Below are 25,765 nucleotides of genomic sequence, written 5' to 3' on the forward strand. Positions count from 1 at the left end.
TGACATTATCTCCCAGGGCAACATCTTCCAAAGCATGCTGCCATCTAGTGGCCACTTCTGGCAACATTTAGCAGAATTACCTGACGGTTTTACTGGATTTAAAAGATACGATCTGTATCTGTATTGATGACTGTGCTAATAAAATAGAAAGAAGTAAAAAGTAGTGCATGAAGTATTTTTGCTTTATTGTAAAAACAACCCTTTGTTGTGATCATTACAGTGAACTTATGGGGAAGTAGACATAGGACAGGTTACAGTTAAATATAAACAGTGAGGATCATCATACGATATAAAATATAGAATTATTCTGTTATAATCATTTCATATTTTCCTGTAAGAAAATTCTCCTGTATTTTCTCCTTTACATTTCATTTTGAGTTTAAAAATAATCTGAAATATCCCTGAGTGATTTTTTGTAATATTGTGTGGATCGGCTGTGGGGGTAGAGCGGTCGTCCTCCAACCAGATGGTCGGCAGCTCAACCCCAGCCCATGCCGAAGTGTCCTTGGGCAAGATGCTGAACCCTGAATGGCCCCTCATAGATGTTGAATGCACTAATTGGATAAAAGCGTGAGCTAAATGACATGTAACGTAAATGACGTGTAATCCTGATGCAAGAAGCTTGTTTAACTCACACATCTCGCTCCGTCTTGACCGACATCTTCGCTTTCTTGTGAGATGCTGACTTGGTTTTCGAACGCTTCACAGCAACATTTGCTTGCGTCTTAATCTTTGTTTTCTTGCTTTCTTCCCCAAGTTCTTCGACATCCTGTTCCTCCTTCTTTGGCTGCATCAGTGGCATCTCTTTCAGTTTTTGGAACTTCTTAAGGTCAGCACAGAACAGCACCTGAAACAGAAAGATAGAGAGAGTGTTACGAGACAAGACAGAGACTGACCATCAGATTGAATGTTTGAAGAAACACTGACCTCCTGTGCCCAACCAGCGTAAGGACCCCACAGTTTTCTGAAGAAATCCCCTGTGTTGAAAAATAACAGTAGTCTTTGTATTAAGAGTTACAAATATTAAATTTACATCAACCGTAAACTAATGAGATGTGTGAATACCAACCAATGTCTCTGTGAAGTTTTTCTGTGATACTCTTCTGGGCTTTGCCAGAAGTATAATTGTAGTCCCGCTTAGCGATCTGCCATACGTGTGTGTCAACAGGGACAGCGTCTGCCTTGTCAAGGGACATCAGACAAACACAGTCCGCCACCTACAGGACGACAATAATCCATCATCCCGTGTGAATAAAGGTTCACTGAATATTTAAAAAAAACATACGGCTGCTGTACCTTAGTGCCCACACCAGGAAGAGTGCGCAGGGCATCCCGGGCCTGCAGATACGGGACACTACGTAGACCTTCAAGCCACTGGAGCCCATGGGTGTCCAGGATCTGCTTGGCACTCTGCTGCAGGAACCGAGCCCTGTATCCAAAACCAAGATCCCTGAGACACGCCTCCGTGCTGCTTTCTGCCAATTGAATTTGATAAAAAAAAAAAACATGATAGTGAGCATGCACCGCTTTAAAATGCGGCACCTCTTAAATTTGATATGAAGATTTCACTGACTATTACCTCAAATAGTTACTGAGGATGACTCACAATTTTTTTGTTGTTGCTGTTATTGGTTAACTTTACAGATTTTCAGAGATTATAACACGTTGATAACAATAATTTGTTATTTGATAGTGTTGAATAGACTGTGAAGCCCATAGAACTCATGTAAAATGACAAAAATGAAATGAATCTGCATTTGTATATGATAATTTAGTATTTGCTCATCTGAACCATTAATGACAAGGAATGGTTGTGAGCCTCCTCTCTATTCTGCAACATGACTCAAGTTGAAAATGTTGCTGCAGTGGAAGTCGCTTTGAACCAAGAACACCACAGCAAAATAGATGAATTGACTTATATCACTGACCCAGGTCCCTGACATAGTTTTAAATACTGGTTTCCCCATTCTGTTTCTCAAACATGGGTTTACAGATTATCGAGGGATGAGTGGAATGTTTTGGTGTCTTTAGGGAAAGAACAAAGTACCTGCAAGCGCAGCCAGGGAAGGAAAGTCAAAGTAAGAGGTTTGCTCCAGCTGACACAGTGGAGCTCCCAGAGTCTGACACAGTCTGTCCACCATGCCCTGGATTCGAGAGATGTGATTGTTGGAGGTGCAGATGAAGGTGAACAAGCATTCAGTGGGGTCCTGGCGCAGCATCCGCAGACCTGAGTGAGAACAAACTACATGACTCACGTTTCATAAAAACAAACACTGACTCAGCACTGTTAGCTACCGAACAGTGATATCGTGAATTCACAAAACGTACCCGTGAAAATGTCTGCGATTTGCCTGAAGTGGGGGTCTGCTGTTTGCCACTGTGTGTACAGCTCCGACAGATTCACACTCAGCTGGAGGTAATCTCTCAGCATCTGCTCTTCCTCCTCAGTGTCCGTCACCTCCTCTTCCTTCTTCACAGTTCCTTTCAGTGCCCTCTCTGACTCACTGTCTCCTGGGGAGGAAACCCCAGCCGGTCCCCTCCTCCGCCCGCCTGGGTTGTTATAAACGTGGTACCACAGGATGTCCTCTGTTTGGGTCAGAGTCCACACTCGTCCCCCCATCACCCCTGTCCAGTGCTCTCGCGCGGTTTCTTTCCATCTGTGGGTTCAGACATATTTCATTTATTGTCACCTGTCGATTTAATCTGCACCAGTGTTGTTGTACGTGATGTTAAAAGTCCTTCTTATTGAGCTCAACCAACCGGAAGGATTGTCCACAGTCGAGAGTGAGCTCCAGACGCAGCTCGGACTTCGCACAGGCCAGACTTCTCCACAAGTGTTTCCCCGATGTTAACACTGCATGTTTGGCCATTGATGCGAACACTTAGCCCGCTTGTTTCTACAGCTTATACAGCGTTTAGCGACCTCTGGCATGTCCTGTTGTTATTAAACTCATCATAGACTCATAACTAAACCGGTCTTCTTCTTCTTCTTCTCCTCCTTCTTCTTCTTCTTCTTCTTCTTCTTCTTCTTCTTGTTTGGGTTTGATTGGTGGTTGGAAAACAACAATCCGGTTTATTACCGCCACCAGCTGGTATGGAGTGTGGATCAGGATGTCTCTTTTTAGAAGTTGATGTATATTCCTTGATTTCTTTTAATCCTGATATTAAATGTTCTCTGTTTATTATATTTCAATGGTGACAGTTTCAGCTTTTTTGCAATGTTCTTTCTCTCTTCTCTTCTTCAAGCTGCTTTTTTTTTAGGGCAGTTGACAAACCAATTTTAGGTCACCTTCTGAACTCCACATCACACCATATAATAACAAATGAAACAAAAAATGTAAACAACTACATCTCTCTCTCTCTCTCTCTCTCTCTCTCTCTCTCTCTCTCTCTCTCTCTCTCTCTCTCTCTCTCTCTCTCTTTATATATATTGTTTGTTTCATTTTAAATGTTTGTATTTAAAAACGGAAATCAAGTGTTTTGTATACATTTTCTATGAGTACAAAATGTGCACACTTGTAGTTTAAAACGTAGTCAAATTCAAATATTATATTTGTTAAACTTATTAATTATTTAATAATTGTCTTTAAATCCAATAAATTACTGAATGTCACGCTCCATTCGTCTGTTTATTAACCGATTGTATAACCCTAAACATTTATTTCCAATGAATTATTATTTTATGACCTGTTATCAAAATTGCTGCTAATGTTTATCTATTCTTACTCATCTAGGTCACTCTACGTGTGCACGTCTACAGTAAATCAAATGCAGGGCAATTAAATATAATAGGTTTTCAAATTATTCCAACGATTATTTTCGTCCGCCATCTTTCTGTTTGTGTGACGTCAGCAACCGTACAAGAAATTTTTTGTTATTGTTGTGAACTATTGTTCACGTGAGTTTCGCATCTCGTTTTCCGACTTTTTTCGACATCACCGTCAAACTGATGCAACATTACAGCTTCTGTAGCCACTCACTCGCAGGAGTCGCACAGCCGCGGATTGGCTCCATCGTCATAGTAGGCGGTGACTTGTTCTAGTACGCACACTCGATTGGTCAATACCACCCGCTCCCTCCGTGTCCCATTGGTTATTTTCTTTTTTTCTTTCAGGGTGTACAGGAAGTCACACTCACACATTTCCCTTCCTCTGCAGTGGGAACAGTCTCGTTGGTGGTGGTGTCTCCGTGTGGCTCCAGTCAGACCGGCTGTTTGTGTGAAAAATGGCGGATATGTTGACACTTTTCACCTCCATAGGGCTCAGCGAGCAGAAGGCGAAAGAAACGCTGAAGAATGAAGCACTGAGTTCGGCCCTGAAGGACGCGATTACCCAGGTATGAGCCAGAGTGTGGAGGAAAGTTAAAGTGCCTGGAGGGACAGCTGCGGTATTCCTGTCTGCAGACCCCGTGTTGTATGCACCTCCTCTCCATAAGGGTTTATATATATATATATATATATATATATATATTTATAAGTAGATCACACTCTTTAAATACCGTTACTTTAAGTAGTTGTTTTGTCTCTGTACTTTTGTTTTCACTTTCCATATGAGGGTCGTATGCAACATGGCTTGAAAGATAAGCAGGAAACTGCCTTTGACAACCGGTGGGCAAAGGCTTTACAGAGTAATGATAGTAGATAACCACATGTCTATTAAGAGGTAGCTGTCATAGTGGATCTAGTGGTTAAAAGTATTTTTAAGTACAACTGTGCACATGTTGTGTTGGTGTCTTTTTCTCAAACTTGTGTCTCCTTGTATTCAACAGGCTCACAGTGTTCATGGGGCGTCAGGAGTGGACAAAGCCATGGGCACGCTGCTGTACAGTATGGCATCTCGTCTCAAAGACACAAATCGTCTGGTGTTTCTTTCAGTCAGCATAGCTCAGCGCAAAATCTGTACAGAGCTGCAACTGGCAGGTAATACCTGAGGGACCCAAACTGTGTGAGCATGAACAAAGTACAAGGATGTTGCATAACAGGAAACATTTTAACTTTAATTTCTCTGTCAGGGCTCCTTTTCAGAATAATTCTCAAAACAAGAAAACTCGTTTAGCAGGTCGTATATTGTATTCTAGAATCTGACTGATATGGATGTCTAGGGGCCGGTACCTATACTGATGGATGGAGTTTAAAAATATAAAAAACAATATCAAATCATCCACCTATATAAAGACATAAAAAATGGCACTAAAGGTGTCTTTATTAAACCCTTATGACAAAGGTATGATATTGAGGCTTGATATTTTAATGATTAATCAAATAATTTACTATAGATAAGTGAAAAAACTAATACAACCAATTATATAAAAGTTTAAAACAATATAGAAAATACATCAGCTAACATATTTTTCCACATGATGTTTTGCAGCTGCACTGGACTTTTTGAAGAGTCATCGTCAGGACCCCATCAACATGAAGGAGTTTGAGGAAGCGTGTGGAGTGGGCGTGGTTATAACACCTGAACAGATTGAAGATGCAGTAAGTGCACAAGCTCACGATGAGCAGAAGTAAAGTAACTTTTTATGAGCTTCACAGGGTGTGTTCACTGACCATGGAATGTTTCAAAGGTGGAGTCTGTGATCAAGAAGCACAAGGAACTGCTGTTAAAGGAGAGGTACCACTTCAACATGGGACTTCTAATGGGTATGACCTCACACTTAAAAAGCTTCTACTTACCATTATAGAGCCAATTTCAGACATGAACTGTGGAAAAATGTCATGAAAATTAGGTCCAGACTTATTCTGGATTTAGTTTACAACACAGCAACACCAACGTTGGTCCTTATCACCAAAAGCTGTCAACCTCAATGTCTTTCTAATTTGACATCGTCATCGCCACCTTCTCCATGTACGACACCTCTTTTTAGATATTTATATTGTTTTAGTTTCATGTCCGTCGTGTGTTAATAAATACGTCATCACTCTTGGTGAATTTTAGAGGCTTAGAGGGCCTATTGTATACAAAAACAAAACAACATGTCTCACTGAGTTTTTTGTGTATTACAGGAGAAGCACGTGCTACCATGAAGTGGGCTGATGGGAAGGTCATCAAAAATGAGGTCGACCTTCAGGTGTGTTGGGAAGGGAAAATATTATGTCCGTCTTATGTAACAGAATATTTTGAATTAAGATTTGTTTTCACTGTATAGCCTGTCTAACTCCGGCTTTCATCTTGAAGGTCTTGCACCTCTTAGGACCAAAGACAGAGGCTGATCTGGAGAAGAAATCTAAGGTAATGCTCCAAAAAAAATGTTTGTGCTTTCTTTATGCACATGGTCAATAATTTGGGATACAACCCACTTTATGGGTTAAAACTTATTTTCTGTTTGGATTTAACAAACGAGACATAAGAAGTTTTGTAGTGAACTTCAGAGCTGCAGGTCGACATATTTATTTGATAGAGCCAGGCCGGCTCTTTCTGCCTTTTTCTAGCTAAGCGGCAGCTGGCTGAGTCATGTTCATCTTCCCAATTAACTGTCCACAAGAAAGCACATACGCTGATTTCAAAAATGTCAAATCACTTTTTTAATCCATGCACTTTTAATGTTTTTATGTCATCTATATATGTAATGATCTTCCAGGTCCAGAAAACAAAAGTCAGTGAGAATGACGTGAAGCCAAAGAAAGAGGAGGTGGCAGTGAATGGTAAGCAGCGAGGGGGTTGGTAGACAGGAGCTAATTTACCTGTACACGTCTGTGGATTGTTTGTCAACTGTTTGCTTGTGCTTGTTTAGGTGAGCCGAGGGCTGAGCAGGGAAAGTCCCTCATGGAACAGCTCAGAGGAGAAGCACTTAAATTCCATAAAACAGGTGAGAAGAAAAGACCTGAACAATTTAGTGTCTCCCCCCCTCACACACACTCAACCACAAGAGCAGAAAAGTGCATTTACTGATTATGTTGAACTTTAATCCTTCAATCTTACAGGAGAGAACTATACGACTGAGGGCTATGTGGTTACGCCAAACACCATGTCCCTGCTTAAAAAGCACCTGGAGTTCACTGGTGGACAGGTACACATTTTCAATAAGTCAATTTCGGAAAACAGCTTATTTTTAGACCAACGAACTGATCACTGAAATCATTAAAATAACTTGTGTGTTAACTAATGATTCATAGCTGCAGTCTGAAGATGATCTTGTGTTTTGGTTTTCCTGAATTCCTTCAGATTCGTACCCGGTTTCCTCCCGAGCCCAACGGCATCCTTCACATCGGACACGCCAAAGCTATTAACTTCAATTTTGGTTATGCTAAGGTAGGGGTATTTATCTCATCTTTCACCATCACACAGTCTGTTTAACCCTCTCTAATGTAGATGTTCTCTTTAAACTTCTCCTCTTCCTGCAGGCAAACGATGGTATTTGTTTCCTGAGGTACGATGACACAAATCCCGAAAAGGAGGAGGAGAAATACTTCACTGCCATTAGGGACATGGTGGAGTGGCTTGGTGAGTTTGATATGTTTGTTTCGGTCTGATTAAAACTTTGTTAAATAGATTTCTTACCAGTGTGAGTTCATTCCACAGGCTACTCACCTTACAAAGTCACTCATGCATCTGACAACTTCCAGCAACTCTACGACCTTGCTGTGGATCTAATTCGCAGGTGAGATTAGGAACTATGAACACATGTTGGTAATTGTGCGCAACCCATGATCTGATGTTTCTTTTCTTTGTCGTTCTGCAGGGGCCACGCGTATGTGTGCCACCAGAAGGGGCAGGACCTGAAGGGCCATAACGCTCCTCCGTCACCGTGGAAGGACCGTCCCATCGAAGAGTCCCTGGTCTTGTTTGAGAGGATGAAGAAGGGCCTGTATGCAGAGGGAGAGGCCACACTCAGGATGAAGATGGTCATGGAGGACGGGAAGTTGGACCCGGTGGCGTATAGAATCAAATACACGCCTCATCATCGAACAGGAAATGAATGGTAGGAAAATGTGTTGCTTTCATTTTCCACCAAGGTAGATCCGTTTAAATCTCGTTTTACTTACTTTTACTTATCTCTCTCTGCAGGTGCATATACCCCACATATGACTACACCCACTGTCTGTGTGACTCCATTGAAAATATCACACACTCGCTGTGTACCAAAGAGTTTCAGGCCAGGTATACATGAATTCTGTTCTACATTTTACTCTGTCTTGTATGCAAACAAATGTGTTGTTAACGTTGGCTTTCTCTGTTGGTTATTTGATCGACAGGCGTTCATCGTATTACTGGCTGGTTAACGCTCTGGACTTGTACTGCCCTGTGCAGTGGGAATATGGGCGTTTGAACCTCACTTATACTGTCGTATCCAAGAGGAAAATCATCAAACTGGTAGAGGCTGGCGTTGTCAGGTGAAGTAGCATTTCTGTTTGCTTTGGTATCTAATATATTATTTTTAGTGCTGTCAAACGATTAAAATATTTAATCGCGATTAATTGCATTTATGTCATAGTTAACTCAAAATGAATCGTGATTAATCGCAAATTTTGATCCATTCTAAATGTCCCTTCATTTATTTATTTTGTCCATAATTTTTTTTTCATTTTGATGCTCTTATCAACATGGAAAAGTGGATTAGCTTGCTTTATGCAAATGTTTTATTTTATTGAAAACCAACATTGCCAAACAGGGCGGTACAAAATAAAATTATAAAGTGCACATTTCAGGTAAACAAGGACTGAGCCTATAGTGCAGTTAAACTATGCCTTAATGTTTTCTTTTTTTCAAGTTTTCTGTGAACATAGCAGTCAGGCTTCTTATTTCAGAAACAATGAACCGTAACAGTTAGATTACCAATAAAAGGTGAGCCTACTACTTCTTTGCTTTCAGCCAGCTACTCAAACAGAGAAGAAACAAAATAACAAACAAACAAAATACACAGGCAATAATAATAAATTAAACACAGAACTTTGTAGGGCTTTTTGAGTCCTCCCCATATTTGTGGAAAATGAATGAAATAAGAAGTACCCTATTTTTAAATAAATAAAAATATATAGCTGCAGCCTAATAGCTTAAAAATTTATATTTTAGTTGGCGAAATATTAAAACAAAAAGCGAGAGCAGGTCAGACTGGAGGCGAACACATAAACTGAAGCTCAGTGGAAACCAACTGCAGCTTCTGCTCTGATCAAGAAGCTGCTGCGCTGATCTCTGATCAGCTGAGACCAGAAACTCTGTGTTTTCACTTTTTCCATAGTTAAGAAGCAGTCAGTCACTGAGCGGCTGCTTCACGTGAACGAGCTCTGATCTCACTGTGCCTCTCTGAGCGAGTGAGCGGGGGCGGGGGGGCAGTGCCCCGGGACCGTTGCGCTATCTGGGAGGACACCCACACACACACACCCCCACAGACACACAGACACACAGACTCGCCCGCTCCTAGTACTTCATGACGGCCTGATACGATGATGTTTTAAAAATGATTGTGACTTAGTCAACCACCAACATGCAAAAGTGTGTGTCACACGGCGAAAGTGTTGTCAGCTCTGCGTTAATCTTGCGAGAAAAAAATTGACGTCTTTAAAATGGGTTTGCGTTAACGCCGTTAATAACGCGTTTAACTGACAGCACTAATTATTTTTAATTAAATATGCCGAAACTCAGAGCCTGAATTCTTATGGTCTGCAATTGTATATGTTTGTGATTTTAGTGTGCAGCAGTATTCATGTGATGTCTTCATGCTACATTTGACCAATTAGGTAACTGGGGCAATATCTATCTCATTACAGAGACTGGGACGATCCCCGCCTCTTCACTTTGACTGCGCTGAGAAGAAGAGGTTTCCCACCAGAGGCTATTAACAACTTTTGTGCACGGGTATGCAGGATGGATGAAAGGACACATGGGTGGATGGAAGAGCTAGTTATTAAATTGTAATGGGGTGATGCCGCGTGTAACAGTGCGTTGCATCTCTTGGCAGGTCGGAGTCACTGTTTCTCAGACAACAACAGAGCCCCACCTGCTGGAGTCGTGTGTGAGGGACGTGCTTAATGACACAGCACCCAGAGTCATGGCTGTGCTGGAGCCACTTAAAATCACCATAGTTAACCTCCCAGAGAACTCACGGGTTTGTACATTTCTTACAGTGCAAACTTCTCCCTGGGAACTTGTTGTACTGTGTGTATTTGGTCTTTAGCAAAGCATCATAAACGTCATGGTATGTTTTCTCCTCTTCTCCCTCAGTCAGATGTACGAGTACCAGACTTTCCTGCCAATGAGGCCAGGGGCAGCCACACGGTTCCATTCACTCGCACGATCTTCATTGAACAGAGCGACTTCCGAGAGGTCAGAGAGAAACAAAATAAACACTCATTAACAATAAAAGTATCAGACTTTCTTTGTGCATTTTCCTTCATTGTGTACATGAGGATGGACCCCTTCTGTTTTGCAGGTGATGGAAAAGGGCTACAAGCGTCTGACCCCAGAGCAGCCTGTGGGTCTGAGGCATGCTGGGTATGTCATCTCTGTGCAGAAGGTCATAAAGGTAAGACTTTCACTCAGTAGCCCTTTGAAATCCTGATCCTAATCCTGTGCCATTATGATATATGTTCTGTTGGTGTCTGTCTTATCAGTTCTGAGCATTTTTACCTCAATATCTCCTGTAAACCTTTGAAATGTTGTTTGTAAGACTCATTCTGAACTCGGTTACACAAATTAATCTAATATTGTAGATTTGAGAACAACTTTTCCGAGGCAGGAAGTTTGTTTGTTTCTTCATCTCATTCTCTGCTTCTCACCACTATTAATGACTAATCAATGATATTATTAGGAATTCTTGTTCGTAACTTTCGGACAGTCATTGCAAAAGTGTAAAATGTGAGTTAATTACTTAGTTTTAATGTGTGATATTGATAATGTCTTAAAATCTAATTTGACATGTTCAAGTGGGTGGGGTGGGTGGGATGTTGTTTGTATGTGTATGTAAAAAAAAAAAAAAAAAAAAAAAAACTATGGATATGTCTGTTAAAATGTATGCTCAGTGTATTCGGTGTTCATATACATTTCCAAATAAAAAAATTATCAAAAAAAAAAAAATCTAATTTGATGTACTCAACAGAAACCCTGTTAACATTCTCTGTAGATACCTCCATGTTTCCTTCTAGTGTCTGTGTCCTTACAACATGTCTTTGTTTGTTCTGCTCATTTCTCAGGACGCTCAGGGGAAAGTGGTGGAGCTGGAGGTAAATTGCTGCAGCTCTGACTCCGCAGAGAAACCAAAGGCCTTCATCCACTGGGTCAGCCAGCCGCTGGTGTGTGAAGTGCGTCTCTATGAAAGACTGTAAGTCACAAACGACCTCCGTCACTCACAGCTAGTACTTCATGTGGAAAGCTCACTACCTAAACCTAAACTTCTTGTTGTCTTAAGATTCCTGCACAAAAACCCAGAGGATCCATCTGAGGTGCCCAACGGCTTCCTGAGTGACATCAATTCTGTGAGTAATTTTGCACACCTGTGCCAGACAGCCTTTTTGATTTTATTAAAGGTTCAGTGTGCAAGATTTTATTGAAAGTGTTCTATTGGCAGAAATGTTATACAGTATAATCCTAGTTATCGTCTAGGAAAATCTGTTTAAACTAAACACCTTTTGAGTTTTATGACTGAAGACTACCACAGGTTCTCTTTTATGTTTTGAAGGGGAGGGGGAGGTGAGGGATATTTAGCTGCAGCATGCAACTTCACCACTAGATGTCGCTGAATTCTACACACTGAACCTTTAAGATGTTTCAATTGATGAAGTAATTGCTTGATTTCTTCTTCTTGTTATGTAGAATTCAATGCAGGTGATCAGAAGTGCCTTAGTCGATACCTCAGTCAAGGGAGCAAAAGTTTTAGACAAATTCCAGTTTGAGAGAGTCGGCTACTTCTCCCTGGACCCAGACAGCACTGAAGACAAGGTACATTACATGCTTGTGTTTTAGATTTTACATCATAAATACTCATTTGAGAAGTCATTTGTTAATCTACTTAGAAAAACATGTTGACATCTCATTAATAGGAGCAAGAGCTGTAACTGTAATCTTCTTTTATCACAGCTGGTCTTCAACAGAACAGTCACACTGAAAGAAGACCCTGGGAAGATCTGATTGACTGAGATCAAGTCGCACGTGCTGCTTCCCATGAGCCTAGAGATACATGCCCAAATTGTTTTGCATCGCTCAGTGTGTAACATCAGCGAGGGCACATGCTGCTTCAGCTTAGATTAGTCCAAATCAGACAATGTAGTTATTGCATTTTCTTATTTTTGAACTGCAGTTCTTGTTTATGGATCATTTTCACTGAAACAGGGAAATGTAAATTGTCAACTTTATCAAAACGACTGTGATAACACTGACCAATCTCAAACTCTGCGGTTTCTGTCAGAGTCTGGTTTAATCTTTTCTACATCTGCTGCAAAGATATTTACTTACTAAGGTTCCTCTTTGTTGTTGAATGTATGCAACTTTGATTACTGTTCAACAAGGACCTAATGTATGTAGTGTTTTGTGTTGGCTCCAAGCTGGTGTTACACAGAGGAGATGCTCTCACATGCCATACACAACTTTCTTACACGGGTGGTGGATCAGTGCCAAACCACAGTGTGTGTGTGTATGTGTGTTTTTTAAGACTCAGATGGGTGCACATGTGACCTTTTTTGACAAGAGACAAAAATAAATAAAACATTAAAACTCCGGTGTTTCTGTGGTAATAATTTGTAGTATGATGCACTGTTATGTTTGTTGAAGCCGACATATCAAAAATATTTCCCAACTGTGATATTCTATCTATTTGATAAAGTATATGATAAAAATCTGGGGGGAAATAGTAAATTATCAGGTTTTGGCAGGTGGTGGCAGCAAGTTGATATAAAATACTTAAATGTATTGATTATCAAAATTGTTGCAAGTTAATCATTGATCATTTGACTACTCAAGTGATACATATAACCGTACAGTTTGATTCTGGCTTTATTTGGAAAATATGTTATTAATGTCTTATGTGTAGTTTTTTTTATTTTACATATATATATTTTTTTTATAGTTCCTTACACTTAAATATTATTATTCTTACACCTACTTATCATTACTGAGATTTGCCCATATTTGAATTGCTGCTGTAATATTGAAAATTTCCCTTTTAACTTTCACTTTATAAGGTTGGACTAATAAAGGATTATCTTATTTTAGTTGAGGTAAATAAGGCTCAATTATCCTTAACTTCAACCCAATAATAAATATAAAGTTAAAGTAAATATTACTTGTCACTTTACAAAGACCATGCTGAGGTGTAAATTCGTGGGAATTAACTCTCAGTTGTCCGGAGCAGCTTCAGCACCACCCAGGTGTTTAGGTCATCTCGGCGGGACCACCTTAAAAGATATAGACGCCAGTGAACCACTAGGAGCTGGTGTCCGGCTGTAACTGTGTTTTAAGGTGGACTGGCATCTTCCTCGTCTGCTCTGAGTTATCGTGGACGTGCGGCTGCTTTAAGGCTCTGATTCTCCACCGCCACTTGTCGCGATAAAATGCGACGAAAACACCGCGAGAACACGGCGGAGTCACAACTCGCTCTCTCATTGGTCAAGTGCCCTTGTTGTAAGATGGCGCCCAGCGAAATATGAGTGGCTTTCAAAAAAGAAAACTACACTTCGCCATCTAACTATAATTCACAAGAAATAAAGAATAAGGCGGCCGCAGAGACGCAGCTCCGGCACTTCGCTTCCCTGCGGCTCGGAAGAGGCGCGCTGGTTCGCGGGCTGAGAGGCGCGGCTGGGGGCGGTTCGATCCTCGGCCCGGCTGAGGAAAAGAGGTAGCTAACGCGCCTGCTAACCTTAGCATGCTAGCTGCGAGGATAACACAAATACAGTCGCGCTAGCCTCGGAGGGTAACGCAGCTTTGTGTTGCTCTCAGCTCACGCACCATGTGTTACCAAGTGGAGACACTGTCACGCATTGACATGCTGCATTAGTGTCAGCTGCTCTACACTGTTGTGATGGATTTTGCCCGCACAAAACACGCGGCTAGTTAGCCTTGTACCTGGCTTAACTAGCGCGTTGTGTCATCAGCTGTTTGATCAGCTTCTCTTGACCCACTGCACCGTATTCATAGTGAAAACTGGCGTGTGTTCGATTGCGCTGCAGTGTCCACCAGCGCTATGAACACTGCGTCGGATTTGGAAAGTGACCGCGCTTTTGTCCCAGCTCCTATACCCTCAGTCAGAATTAACCCCTTCGTACTAGCATCTGTTAGTTGAAAGTTGACGTTGGGCTTGTGTGTGGGACTGTAAACACGCAGAAGTGTCAACTGATGCCCTCTGTATTTTTCACTTTCATTTGTAATTCATGAACTTTGCATCTGCGCTTTGTTTTGATTGGGTGTTTACAAACAGGTTTTCAAATCGAATATTTTTGGGGTCCCATTGGGAATTTCTTAATGGGCCAAAGTGCTATACAGCATCTGCGGATCAGCACATTGTGTAACAAACAACAAAAACACCACACAAGGACATTTCATCTAAGACCCAGAATAATAATGCAGAATAAAAGTGAGATGAATATTGTACCTGCCCTAAAATCACATACAATTATAAAACACTACAAGGATGTAACACACAAAAGCTGAAAGACCTAAGATGGCATTAAAACCTAAAGACCAGTGCAAAATGTGCCAGATTTTGTACATAATGCACAAGAGCATTATACACATTTTTACAACAGTTCTACATAAATTATCATTTCCGCAGGTTCCCCATTGCAGAGGAGGCCACTTTAAGCAGCAATGAATAACTCCCTGGATGGTGCCGGCTCCTACGAGGAGCTTGTGAGGCAGAAAGCACGGAGCATCCCTCAGCATCGCATGAAGGAGTTCCTGGAGTCCTTGGCCAGCAAGGGTCCAGATGCTCTGCAGGAGTTCAGCCAGTCAAGCGGGGACCCAACAACAACCACCACCACCACCACTATGGTCTACCAGCAAGAGGCTAATTGCATCTACACAGACAGCACAGAGGTGGCAGGGTCATTGCTGGAACTGGCCTGCCCGGTAAATCAATATGTTCTAAATTGTTAAGAAACAGTTTTTGAAAAGGCTCTGTTCTTGAAATTAGTTTCTTTGACAGACACTGTCTTACAATGCAGGTTCAGGTGCAGGTCCAGCCACAGCAGCAGCAGATACAGATACAAGAGTCTCAGCAACAATCTGTTCAGCAGAATGCAGAACAACAGATAGTGCAGGTTTGTTTTAATGCACCTTAATGTTGTTTGTCACTTATTCCTTATCCAATATATTGTTGTTCAACTTCATGTTGGCCTCTATTTTCAGGTGCAAATCCAGGGCCATCAACAAGGTCAGATGCTGGGTCAAGTCCTCCAATTGCCCTCTGGTTCACATCAACAGCTACAGGGTGTGACTACTGCACAGCTGATTCAGCCTGGGGATCTCACAGAGGAGCAGCACCAACAAGTATACCTCTGCACAGACATGCACAACAAAATTGCACTGTTAATTTGTCACCAGTTACCAGTTATCCTTTCCCTCCCATTTGTCGTAGCTGCAAGCCCAGTTGGTGGCAGCTGTTGCAGGAGGACAGCAGATCCAAATCCAGACAGTGGGGGCCCTTTCTCCCACACAACAGCAGGACAATGCAGAGAGAAGGGTACTGGGAACTACAGTTGCCACATCCCAGGGAGCAGGTGTCCTCCAGCCAGCCAAGAAGCGTAAGGTGGACATGCCCATCACTGTGTCCTATGCCCTGCCTGGTCAGCAGGTAGCCACAGTCCTGGCTATCCCTCAAGGACAGGGTCAGCAGCAAAGTTATGTGTCACTGCGGCCGGACCTCCTAACAGTGGACAGCTCACATCTTTATAGTGCCACAGGCACAATCACCAGTCCTACAGGTGAGACTTGGACAATCCCTGTGTACTCTGCTCCTGCTGGGTCTGGAGGCCGGGAGCAGGTAACACACATTGCCATCCCCCAGGAGGCTTATGGAACAGTGCAGGTTTCAGGGGCAAACACTACAACAATGACCACAATGCCAACACATGTCACTGTTGAAAGTGACAAGCTGAAAATCCCTGTCAGTCAGAGTCAGACAGTGCAGGCTGTTTCTAGTATAACAAGCTCTGGAGGAATGGGGGGTCAGGAAGAAGTTGTGCACACACTAGCTGCAAACACGCTGTTCCCTGCCCAGCTGATGAATGGAAACATTCACATCCCAGTGTCTGTACAGGGTTATTCCAATGCTACACAGTCCCTCATCTGGGACCCACAGCAGCAGGTGTTGCACACGCAGGGTCTGTCAGCGCAGGAAGCACAGCAGCTACAGGTAATAGCATTTGTTGAACCATTTGGTCTTTATATATATCTACCAGTAGACATGTATATCTTTATTGCACTTGTTAATCATGTTATTTGTGTAGTTGCAGGGTCAGACGGTGGTAGCAGAGGTAGATGGCCAACAGCAAGTGCAGGTGCAGGAGCTCCTGTTGCCAGCCACGCTGAAGCCTGAAGAGGGGCTAGAAGTATGGCGGCTTTGGGCTCAACGAAAAAATGTAGAGCTTGATAAATCAGACAGTACTAAACTGGCCCCAATTGGCCGTAAGTGCATACACAGTGTTTATTAGAGTGTCAAAATAATAATTTATGTTCTGGTGTCTCACATGTCAATGCGATCACTGATGTGTGTGTGTGTGTGTATTTTAGGACGTCAGGCACTACGTTTCCAGGAAGACCTGGTGTCAAGTGCAGTCGCTGAGCTCTGCATGGGTCTCTCTATGATGACAACAGATGCTCGGGGACTGGAAGGGGAGACTTTTGAGTCTGATGTTCTCTACTATGTATTTCTGTGCATTCAAAAGGTAAGTTCACTATCCTCGCAAACAAAACATACTTACTGTTGGTTGTGGTGTAGAAACATTGTTTAACTGACGCTTTGCTTGTGTGTTCTCTTTCCAGTATCTGTTCGATAATGGCCGTGTGGATGACGTTTTCTCGGATCAGTACTACACCCGCTTCGCTCACAGTCTGCATCAGATCCTGGAGCCTTGGAGACCATCCGTTCATCCGCTAGGTGAGAAAAAAGATTTTAATCAAATAGGAGATTCAAGTTTTTAGGACATTTTCACCAAGGTCTCAGACTTAATTTGTTTGAGGTTTTGTTTGGTAATAATCCTGGTTAGGAAAGGACCATTTTCAAAGCTTTTTAAATACTACTTAAACCATGTCCAAAATATCAACAGCCTTGGTCTGCACTAAGCTTTGTTGCACTCTAAAAATTCAAGTAATTGATGCGTCTCCTCAGCTTGAAATGTTGTAAAGAAATGGCAGGTAAAAGAGATAAGAGATGGACAAAGAAAAGAGCATCTTTCCTGCTGTTAAAATTTGGTCTGATGCAGCTCTATAGAAAATATTCTCAATACTGGTCTTCAGTTTTTATACCTGCTAATCTGTTCTGCATAGGTCTATGTGTTCTTAAACTGACCAATGGAACACACGGTTTTAAAGGAGGGAGGCTTGTACTGGCCTTTCTGGTCAACCACAATCAAGTTACTTAATATATATTGACATTGTGGACAAATGCAAGAGGATGTGTGTTTCCTTGTAACTAATATATTCTGTGTTGCTTGCCCAGTTTCATAAACTGCCTGTTCTTCATCAGCTGCTCTTAACCTCATACCAGGTTACATTATACCCAGTCATGTGACGGAGGAGATGCTATGGGAATGTAAACAGCTGGGAGCTCATTCACCCTCAACACTGCTCACAACTCTTATGTTCTTCAACACAAAGTGAGTTACACTGTGCTCCCACATGTGGCAGTTTCTTCTGTCATCACACAAGAAGGATATTTATAAAGCTGTGCACAGTATTGTCATTATATACTTCTGGACATAAGAGCACATCATTATCTTTTCATCTATACAGCAACATAACACTAGCATGTTCATTTACAGACATGCAGAAATGCACATACTTGGCACCTCAAGTCCCCTTTATCGTGAACAAATCATTTCCAACTCACATATCTGCCAAAAAGTCTACAAAAGGCATTACTATAATTACTCTGTATCACCCCTCTGAAGCTATATATCACTGACTAATGACACTACTGACCCTGACTTCTTCTCAGGTATTTTCACCTAAAGACAGTGGATCAGCATCTAAAAGTGGCCTTTTCTAAGGTGCTCCGGCACACCAGAAAAAGTCCCAACAACCCCAAAGACAAGAGCACCAGCATCCGGTACCTCAAGTCGACAGAGAGGTTCATAGGACAGAAAGGTAACAACATACATGGATTAGATGTGTGCTGGGTTGTCTGAGAGAGAAACCACATATTAAAGATAATGAATAATTTTCCTAATGAATGTTATTTTTTGTTCTTGTTCAGTGACAGATGACATGTACTCGGAGCAGCTGGAGGACCCAGATAACCCACTGCGCTGCCCCATCAAACTCTACGATTTCTACCTCTTCAAATGGTAAATATCAAACATGATTAAACGATTGTCAAGTGTCTTTATTAAGTAGATACAGTCTTTTTGTCATAAAAGCATTAATTCAGCTAGTGTGAAATAGAATCAACAATTGGTAAGAAAAAAAAAAGATCTTTGCTACCATGTAGTCACTCTACCTTGCTGCTGCTGCCTTTGAATAAATCATTTTTTATTGACATGCAAGGTGGAGAACATGTGCAGTTGATGTTCAAGCAGCTAAACTTGTAGAGGGCACTGTTGCTAGGCAACTGACAAAACATGGTTGCCTTATAATATATTTTTTTCTCCTCAAAAACCTTGATATTTTTTTTGTATGCGTGTGTTAACATTATGTCAAGGAATAAAGACAAATAATCTTTCTGGCCTTTGCTGCCTTGACAAATATGCAGCATCTTTCACAACTGGTGAATATGGAAAACATTTCTGCTGGAGAAAAAAGACAAAAAGAAAAAAACACAGATGGGGTTGTTCATATCAGTGATCGACTCCACAATTATAAGATTTATTTTAAGACCACAGCTTTCACTGGTTTGTTGTGTAAAATTTTACAACCTAAATGTTAAGATCTCAACACATTTGTAAGGAACACCTGTAATGTCTTGTGATCAAATCCAACAGGTCCGCCTTGAACTCTCTTTCATAACTCATCAATTGAATTTTCTAAAGGTTAAGACTAAATTATGTTTATTACTAAAGGCATAATTAAAAGTGGTGTTGTGCTAGACTTGATCATACGTAAGGTTTCCTTTATGATTTTTTTGGGGGCCTTTTCATTTGCATACATGTGGAAGGCAGATTATTTGAAGATAATAAATATCTGAATACTTACCTGAATATAATACAGCCCAGGATCATACCAACACTATGACATCCCTGCTAAAACATGTATTTCAATCCATACCTCCATGAACATGTCAAAAAAACATTATAGACGTCCAACAGACATACCTAATTGAATGGGCACTCGGTCTATATGATGCAGTAATGATTAATAACAATGCAGAGTAAAGTTTTCCACTAACTCTTATCTGCTGTCTCCAGCATTAAACAGACATAAGATGTTTTACATAAAAGAACGCTTCCTAATTCAGTTCCTTCACAAAGTATTAAATATCTGTTTTGCAGGCAGAGACAAGGTGAAACTGTAACCTCATCCTCTGATTAATAGGCTCATCCTAGAAGTGTCCTCACGTTGTGTTCTATCTGCTCTCCTGTCAGTCCACAGAGTGCTAAAGGTCGCAACGACACCTTCTACCTGACTCCAGAGCCTGTGGTGGCTCCCAACAGCCCCATCTGGTACTCCACCCAGCCAATCTCGAAAGAACAGCTGGAGCAGATGCTCGCCCGTATCCTCGTCATCCGCGATATCCAGGAAGCCATTAACATGTCAGAGAGCATGCACTAGTGTGACTGGAGGAGAACTGTAAACGGACTCTGACTCTTCCTCTTCACCCAGCCTTTGACTGCTAATCGAGTAGTTTTCTATTCTCTCACACCCTCTTGTGGTCTGTAAGGGTGGCATGTAATTGTTTATATACATTCAGTGTCCGCATATCTTAAACACGGACTGTACATACACATACCAACATTATAGAAAATTTGTCGTACGGAGGCAATCGCTCACTCTTTTCCCTTTGTTTTGGCCAAAGGAAAGGGCGTCTAATCATTGGACCTGAACTCTAATTTAAATGTAATTTTAACTCTTGGCTCGACTCACCAATAGTCCGGAACAACTCATTTGTGTGAACTTTCTTTGTATTTCACTTGTCTGTCTTGAGCTGAGGTCGCACGAAGCGGCAGCACTGCAGCTCATCGGGACTTCACTGTTAAGGACTCTTACTACACAGTGTCATGAACTTGACCTGCAGCTACTAGCTCTTGCCGCATGGTGGCGATGTGGCAGGAGGAGGGTTAAGGATGATCACGGCTGCTGGATCCTCCTCAGTCACTCCTCATCACCAACCCCAGAACTCAACCTGAAGAGTGATTCTATTGTATCATACATGTTTATTACATAATGAAAGACTCTTAAGAAGCAGGATAGCCCTTAATGTTCTATATTGTATTATACTCATAGCTCCTTCATGTACTGTATAGGGTTTCAGTCATCTAAGGAGAATGGCAGTGCCTGTGTGTTTTTGAAACATGACCTTTTTGTACAGCCACGATACCATGTGTCTGCCTTTCTAGCAAGTACAGTACATATTCTGCACATGCATCCTGACATACAAACCACATCGTGTGAAATATATAAAGATGCACAATGATTTTCTGAATAAAAGTCATCACTTTATCAGCAGTGGAGGTAAAAAATATTTAAAAAAAAACATACATTTTGTTGCACACAAGACATTTTGAGTTTAACACAAGGTGTGCATGAGTCAGTTGACCTGACTCATGCTCTTGCGCCATTATTGTTCAGAGATAATGTCTGATTGTTCCCATGAATCTTGTAAGTACTTCACTGCATGATAACACGTTGGACCTGAAAGGCAGGTGGTAATTTAATTGTCCCTTGAGGTGCACGTACAAACTGCTGCGTCTTTGGTTTCTCCATCGTGTATCTTCATGTCGTCGGACCGGTTCTCTGCCTGCAGGGCCTGTCCTCATCGAGCACTCAGCACTATTTTTTGCAGTGCCTTTCCTCGTGCCTCAGGTGCTGCATGACAGCATTTTGTTCTTGTTTGTGACTTTGTACCTTAAGCTCAACGGTATGTGAGTTCAGGGGGTGTGTGAGCCTGGGTTTAACAGGGATGAGGAGGGCAGCAGTCTCCTCAGCAGGTTCCCAGGGTTTAACATCTGCTGTATTGTGTTCGGCTCTGACGGAGGCTTCTGTCTGTGGCGGTGTTGTCGTCTCCTCCCTGTTCGCTCTCCCCGTCCGGAGCTGTGAGGCTGATCCTGAACGGGGGGGTTGGTTTTCGAACCGGCTCCCAGAATCTGTGGGCTGCTCGGAGAGAGAAGACGCCCAATTAAAATGTCATCATACGTTACAGTGACTAATAACATGCTGCCGGTGCTGAAATTGAATGTGGTGTGTGCCGGCGCTGGCTGGCAGCTTATTTCTGTTCTCTCACCCTGCTGTGGTTCTCGCTGCTCCTCCCATGAGCCACTGCAGCAGACACTGATGCACAAATATGTACTGCTCCTGATGACAAAGAATGAGCAGGTAATGGTGACCAATGGTTAATGAGCATGGAGATGATAGATTTATGTGAGCAATTTGATTCATGAGAGAAAGGGAAATACAAGTATGCGTTTAAATATACTGATTACGGCAATCCAAACTGGAATATGGCTCATTTAACAGAATATTACATATATTTGGCTTTTTTAAATAAGCAGAGTATGTCATCTAGCTGTAGCCAGTCATAATAATAATACAGTTTGGATTGCAGTAATCAGTATATTTAAACGCATACTTGTATTTCCCTCACTCTCATGAATCAAACTGCACACATACTGTACATACTGTATGAATGTAGTTTATTAGAATATGTAGTTACTCCTCAAATTAACACCATTATTTTATGGTGAGGGCATGAGTTTAATGCTTTGATTTAGTTGGACATGTTGAGAGGTTACTTGGTTTCTTGCCATAGCTCAATAAGGAGATTTATACTGTTCTTGTGTGTCCATTAAATATAAAACTACTATCAGCCGCTTAGCATAAAGATTGGATCTAGTTTCCCGGCTTCCAGTCTTGATGTTAAGCTAATTAATCCTAATGAGCTCCACCGGCTACATCAGTGAGATTCTGCTCGCATGTTCCTTACACAAACAATAATTTAATAATATATTTGAGTCATTTACTGATACAACTAACATTCTTCCTGTCGATTATTGACACATTTCACTAATAATTCTTGCAAACTTACCAAAAAACGTACTTGTTTTCAAGTATGTCAACATAAGAGTATCTACATCTGTAGAGGAGCTGAATATCAGTTCACTAAGTAAACATATAATCACTTCATCCCCACGTTGTCAAATTTAACTTAGGTACATTTACACAAGTGAGGTATAATCATTTTATTTATAGATAGTTATATGTACATATTTCACAAGTACTTTTACTTTTGAGAAGGTGTATTTTCCTGTTCTGGTGATGTAGTAACATTGTCATTGCTAATTTTATGCCAGTAAAATATCTAAATTCTTCTTCTACTGAAGGTGAGTGTCATGACTGTACAAACCAGATTCTGGACCATCCACATTCGATGCAGCCGCAGATCTTCCACAGCAGCGCGGATGTCAGGCTGGATGCCCCGAGCGCACAACTGCATCAACCACAACAGTGTCACAAACGTCCCTGAGCGCCCAACACCTGCACTGAAACACAAAGTGACAACATCGACTTTAAACACAGTCTCATGCACCTTCTGATTGACTCTAACTGATTATTAGAAGTGAGTAATGGAAGAGTAGAAGTAGTGGAAGTCAGAGGTCAGACCTGCAGTGCACCACAGTCGGCCCCAGGCGAGGGAGGCCTTCCAAGTGCAGCCGCACATGGTCAGTGAAGGCGCACAGAGAGGATGAGTCTTTAGGGATGCCCCGGTCCGGCCAGGAATGGTAGTAGTAGTGTGTGATTATCCTGTCTGTCGGACAGTCTCTCTGAAACACCAACACTTTCCTTAAATCCCACAACAAGGACGCGTATTTCTCTCTGTGATTGATCACTGGTACGGTCAGTGCACAGCAGCAGTTTAAAGCAACCAGACAGGATGACGGATGGATCTTTCTCTCACCTGTCTGAGGTTAATGGTGGTGATAAAATAATCTGGACCTTGTTTGCAGGTCATTGTTGTCACCTGGATCAGCCCGTGATAAAGTGTCCCTCGTTCCACAGGCCAGTACTTATCACACAGCACCTGGACACAAAGAAATATGGGACAACGTTATTTCTTTTAAAGAAAGATATTAAAGGTATTTTTGACCACTTGAGAAATTATTTTCCAGATTCTCTTGGCAACAATTAGATGAGAAGATCAAAACCACTATCCAAGAATGAAATTAGAAACACACGTCACACACTGGCACACACACACACTGAGAATGCCGTTCTTACTATGTCCTTGTGTCTCAGAGCTGTCACCATGACGATTATCCTGACGTTTTGCTCCCACACCATCCTCCAGAAGTCGGCCATGGTGTTGTGCAAAGGACCCTGGGTGCAGATGAAGTCTCTCTCTGATCCTCCACCCTGAATGCATACACATGCACAGTGTATCATGAGTCATGCAGACAGACGCACAGCAGCCAGGCAGAGTTGTGAAAATAATCAATTCAGCGGAGGAAGTGAACGAGTTCTCACAGGCACAAAATTTGCGTTGATGTAGTCAGTGTGTGGAACGGCGCTCTGAATGGACAGCCTCACGCGGCAGTGGTCGTCTGCGTTAGTCAGAAAATGAAAAGCAAAATTTAAGACTCACACAATCATCGCTTCAGACACTGGAGAGGACTCCGTTCTGGTGGGAGACGCTTTGCTCTTACATGGTAGAATGTAGGGGTATCTGTTCTTCTCTCTGTTGACCTCCGATTCCCCCGCTCTGCTGGGAAGGTCTTTGCCAACATCATTCAGCTCCTTCACAGAACAAAAGACATCAGCACTCATGGCAGATCCTTTCATAAAGCACGAATCTAATACCAGTTCCATTTCTGAGCTATACCTCAAACTCCTTCTTAAAGCCTCTGTTGTCATCGGCAGCCAGAGCCTGGCAGCGGGAACGGAACTCCTGTAGAATCTGCCCCCTCGAGAAGGTTTGAACCCTGGACAACATGAATGTGCTGCATTAGATGGTTTTAAGAGCAGAGTTTTTATGAGTCTGGTGATTGTGTAGATTTATTGAGTTTGTTCCTCTGCTGTTGTTGTTCTGCTGTTGATCCAACAAGCAATTGTGTGACAATGAACATGGGAACTTTAGAGTAAAACCCATACAAACCATGTCATACCAAACCATACCATGCCACACCATGCCATGCCTTGCCATACCATACTGTACCATAACATACCATGCTATAAATATGTTGGTGAAACTAATGGTTCTAATGGTTCTAAACTCCACTGTCCCCAGCTGTGATATTATTAGGCCTTAAAAACACAAAAGTAAATTTTTTTACGATTTACTCGGCCCCTACCAGAAGTTTGAAAATATCAAGAGACCAACATGTTGTCAGAGTTTTTTTAGTCATCGAATTTCTTGACGATCATGAAAATATAGATAATCATCTCCAGACATCTCATTCTTAATGCTACAAGGAATTCTGTCATCCTCACCTCATGTCTTCTCCTGTCGACCTGGTGCTTCAAACTGAGATTCAGCAGGGCCTCAGGAGGGAGAAGGATGCCAGGGTGATATCAGTGTTGATGCTGAAAAAAAGATGCCATGTCCTGTTTCATGAAGAAAAGTTTGTCAATCAAAACCAGCCATGAAGAAAATACAGCTGAGAACATCTGTGTTGGCCTCTTGTTTCCCCTCCCCCCTGAATTCTTCCTCCTCAACGCTGGCGTTTTGGTGCAAGAAAATAATCTGGAAACCCAGTGGAAACACACCTGTAATGAAGTTACGTGCCGGCACAAGTTTGTCTGGCTTTGTTCTTGCCATGCGACAGTTGAATTCAGCAGGTTAACTGTGTCGATCCCAGGAAAGTGTAGTTTCAGGCTGACGATGCCTCTCCTCATTATAACACGAAGGCCCACAGAGCAAGCATGGCCCAGCATTCACACGCAACTATGACTGACACTGACCAGACAAGAATGAAAACCTGTTCCTCTCAACCCCAAACACAAATAGCAGGCGGAAGAACAGACAATCCCAAAAGCTTCAGAATCATGTTGTTGTTTCAGGTTTACCTTCACAAACCGACCTCTGACGAACACTTTAAAATCTGCCACAGACCGAAGAGACAGACTGAACTACTCCAAGGCATCTTAGGTTGTCTGGTTTTAATATACTCTCTCTCTCTCTCTCTCTCTCTCTCTCTCTCTCTCTGGGATGGGTGGAGAAAATGGGTGGAGACAGAAACACTAAACCCCAGCGTGCGGTGGCCTCAGCTATTCTTTGTGTTCACTATATCATTACCTGCACTAGAAAAACATACATTTTTTCAGGCTCTTGCATCCCCTCAGTACCAGATGTTGATTTTTGTTGTAGTAGTTAGGTCCTCAGACTCGAGTTAAAGTTATGTGAACATGGAGCCTTTTGTCTCTTTTAACCAGAGATACACATGTTTTTTTTCAACACATGTAGACAAGACACTACGTGGATAAACATCCCTACAACATAATCATGTGTATTGGACACACACTGATTATACATT

The 25,765-nt window shown here is 41.9% G+C and overlaps 4 protein-coding genes across 11 annotated transcripts; 2 read left to right on the forward strand and 2 right to left on the reverse strand.

Moving 5' to 3' along the window:
- Nucleotides 1-300: 300 nt before the first annotated feature.
- Nucleotides 301-3,025, reverse strand: ogg1 (8-oxoguanine DNA glycosylase). The gene is made up of 7 exons (XM_053424793.1): nt 2,761-3,025; nt 2,329-2,657; nt 2,048-2,227; nt 1,297-1,475; nt 1,070-1,217; nt 928-977; nt 301-847 (listed from the first exon to the last, which is right to left on the reverse strand). The coding sequence occupies exons 1-7, from the start codon at nt 2,868-2,870 to the stop codon at nt 632-634; spliced, it is 1,212 nt and encodes a 403-aa protein (XP_053280768.1). The 5' UTR covers nt 2,871-3,025; the 3' UTR covers nt 301-631.
- Nucleotides 3,026-4,114: 1,089 nt separating this feature from the next.
- On the forward strand, nt 4,115-12,650 carry qars1 (glutaminyl-tRNA synthetase 1). The gene is made up of 23 exons (XM_053425180.1): nt 4,115-4,335; nt 4,768-4,918; nt 5,370-5,479; nt 5,569-5,644; nt 6,008-6,072; nt 6,180-6,233; nt 6,583-6,646; nt 6,736-6,810; nt 6,926-7,011; nt 7,167-7,253; nt 7,346-7,445; nt 7,524-7,602; nt 7,684-7,923; nt 8,010-8,102; nt 8,198-8,335; nt 9,710-9,797; nt 9,901-10,047; nt 10,164-10,265; nt 10,372-10,464; nt 11,132-11,259; nt 11,347-11,413; nt 11,751-11,876; nt 12,015-12,650. The coding sequence occupies exons 1-23, from the start codon at nt 4,225-4,227 to the stop codon at nt 12,063-12,065; spliced, it is 2,331 nt and encodes a 776-aa protein (XP_053281155.1). The 5' UTR covers nt 4,115-4,224; the 3' UTR covers nt 12,066-12,650.
- A 918-nt stretch (nt 12,651-13,568) lies between these two features.
- LOC128442158 (transcriptional regulator QRICH1) lies at nt 13,569-20,741 on the forward strand. 4 transcript variants are annotated; one of them, XM_053424440.1, is made up of 12 exons: nt 13,569-13,767; nt 14,701-14,996; nt 15,092-15,187; nt 15,276-15,416; nt 15,505-16,281; nt 16,376-16,553; nt 16,659-16,813; nt 16,911-17,025; nt 17,614-17,743; nt 18,085-18,233; nt 18,343-18,433; nt 19,667-20,741. In XM_053424440.1, exons 2-12 carry the CDS (start codon nt 14,736-14,738, stop codon nt 19,851-19,853), a joined length of 2,280 nt encoding a protein of 759 aa, XP_053280415.1. In that variant the 5' UTR covers nt 13,569-13,767; nt 14,701-14,735; the 3' UTR covers nt 19,854-20,741. The 4 variants fall into 4 exon arrangements, with proteins under 4 accessions (XP_053280415.1, XP_053280416.1, XP_053280418.1 ...); XM_053424441.1 differs by having other exon boundaries at nt 16,382-16,553; XM_053424443.1 differs by having other exon boundaries at nt 13,570-13,767; nt 16,382-16,553; nt 17,635-17,743.
- LOC128442160 (receptor-type tyrosine-protein phosphatase V) lies at nt 20,436-25,431 on the reverse strand. Of its 5 annotated transcripts, XM_053424446.1 has the most exons (12): nt 25,299-25,431; nt 24,999-25,188; nt 24,723-24,836; nt 24,115-24,214; nt 23,939-24,029; nt 23,760-23,836; nt 23,514-23,648; nt 23,194-23,316; nt 22,899-23,059; nt 22,642-22,777; nt 21,523-21,593; nt 20,436-21,392 (listed from the first exon to the last, which is right to left on the reverse strand). In XM_053424446.1, exons 3-12 carry the CDS (start codon nt 24,725-24,727, stop codon nt 21,170-21,172), a joined length of 1,122 nt encoding a protein of 373 aa, XP_053280421.1. In that variant the 5' UTR covers nt 24,728-24,836; nt 24,999-25,188; nt 25,299-25,431; the 3' UTR covers nt 20,436-21,169. The 5 variants fall into 5 exon arrangements, with proteins under 5 accessions (XP_053280421.1, XP_053280424.1, XP_053280419.1 ...); XM_053424449.1 differs by lacking the exon at nt 24,999-25,188 and having other exon boundaries at nt 24,723-24,815; XM_053424444.1 differs by lacking the exon at nt 24,999-25,188.
- Between the last annotated feature and the right edge of the window lie 334 nt (nt 25,432-25,765).

Source organism: Pleuronectes platessa, chromosome 6 (assembly GCF_947347685.1).
Source record: "Pleuronectes platessa chromosome 6, fPlePla1.1, whole genome shotgun sequence".
NCBI classification, from domain to species: domain Eukaryota; kingdom Metazoa; phylum Chordata; class Actinopteri; order Pleuronectiformes; family Pleuronectidae; genus Pleuronectes; species Pleuronectes platessa.

Bases quoted from the DNA above. Each gene is read 5' to 3' on its own strand.
- qars1 (XM_053425180.1), top strand. From the start codon at position 4,225: ATGGCGGATATGTTGACACTTTTCACCTCCATAGGGCTCAGCGAGCAG. The intron at 8,103-8,197 runs GTATACATGAAT...TTTGATCGACAG, and splicing joins ACCAAAGAGTTTCAGGCCAG to GCGTTCATCGTATTACTGGC. The intron at 11,414-11,750 runs GTGAGTAATTTT...CTTGTTATGTAG, and splicing joins TCCTGAGTGACATCAATTCT to AATTCAATGCAGGTGATCAG.
- ogg1 (XM_053424793.1), bottom strand. From the start codon at position 2,870: ATGGCCAAACATGCAGTGTTAACATCGGGGAAACACTTGTGGAGAAGT. The intron at 978-1,069 runs GTTGGTATTCAC...TTTTCAACACAG, and splicing joins AAAACTTCACAGAGACATTG to GGGATTTCTTCAGAAAACTG. The intron at 848-927 runs GTCAGTGTTTCT...TTTCTGTTTCAG, and splicing joins ACGCTGGTTGGGCACAGGAG to GTGCTGTTCTGTGCTGACCT.
- LOC128442158 (XM_053424440.1), top strand. From the start codon at position 14,736: ATGAATAACTCCCTGGATGGTGCCGGCTCCTACGAGGAGCTTGTGAGG. The intron at 17,744-18,084 runs GTGAGTTACACT...ACTTCTTCTCAG, and splicing joins CTTATGTTCTTCAACACAAA to GTATTTTCACCTAAAGACAG. The intron at 18,434-19,666 runs GTAAATATCAAA...CTCTCCTGTCAG, and splicing joins GATTTCTACCTCTTCAAATG to TCCACAGAGTGCTAAAGGTC.
- LOC128442160 (XM_053424449.1), bottom strand. The intron at 24,030-24,114 runs GTATAGCTCAGA...TGTTCTGTGAAG, and splicing joins GCTTTAAGAAGGAGTTTGAG to GAGCTGAATGATGTTGGCAA. The intron at 23,649-23,759 runs GTGAGAACTCGT...GTATGCATTCAG, and splicing joins TCAACGCAAATTTTGTGCCT to GGTGGAGGATCAGAGAGAGA.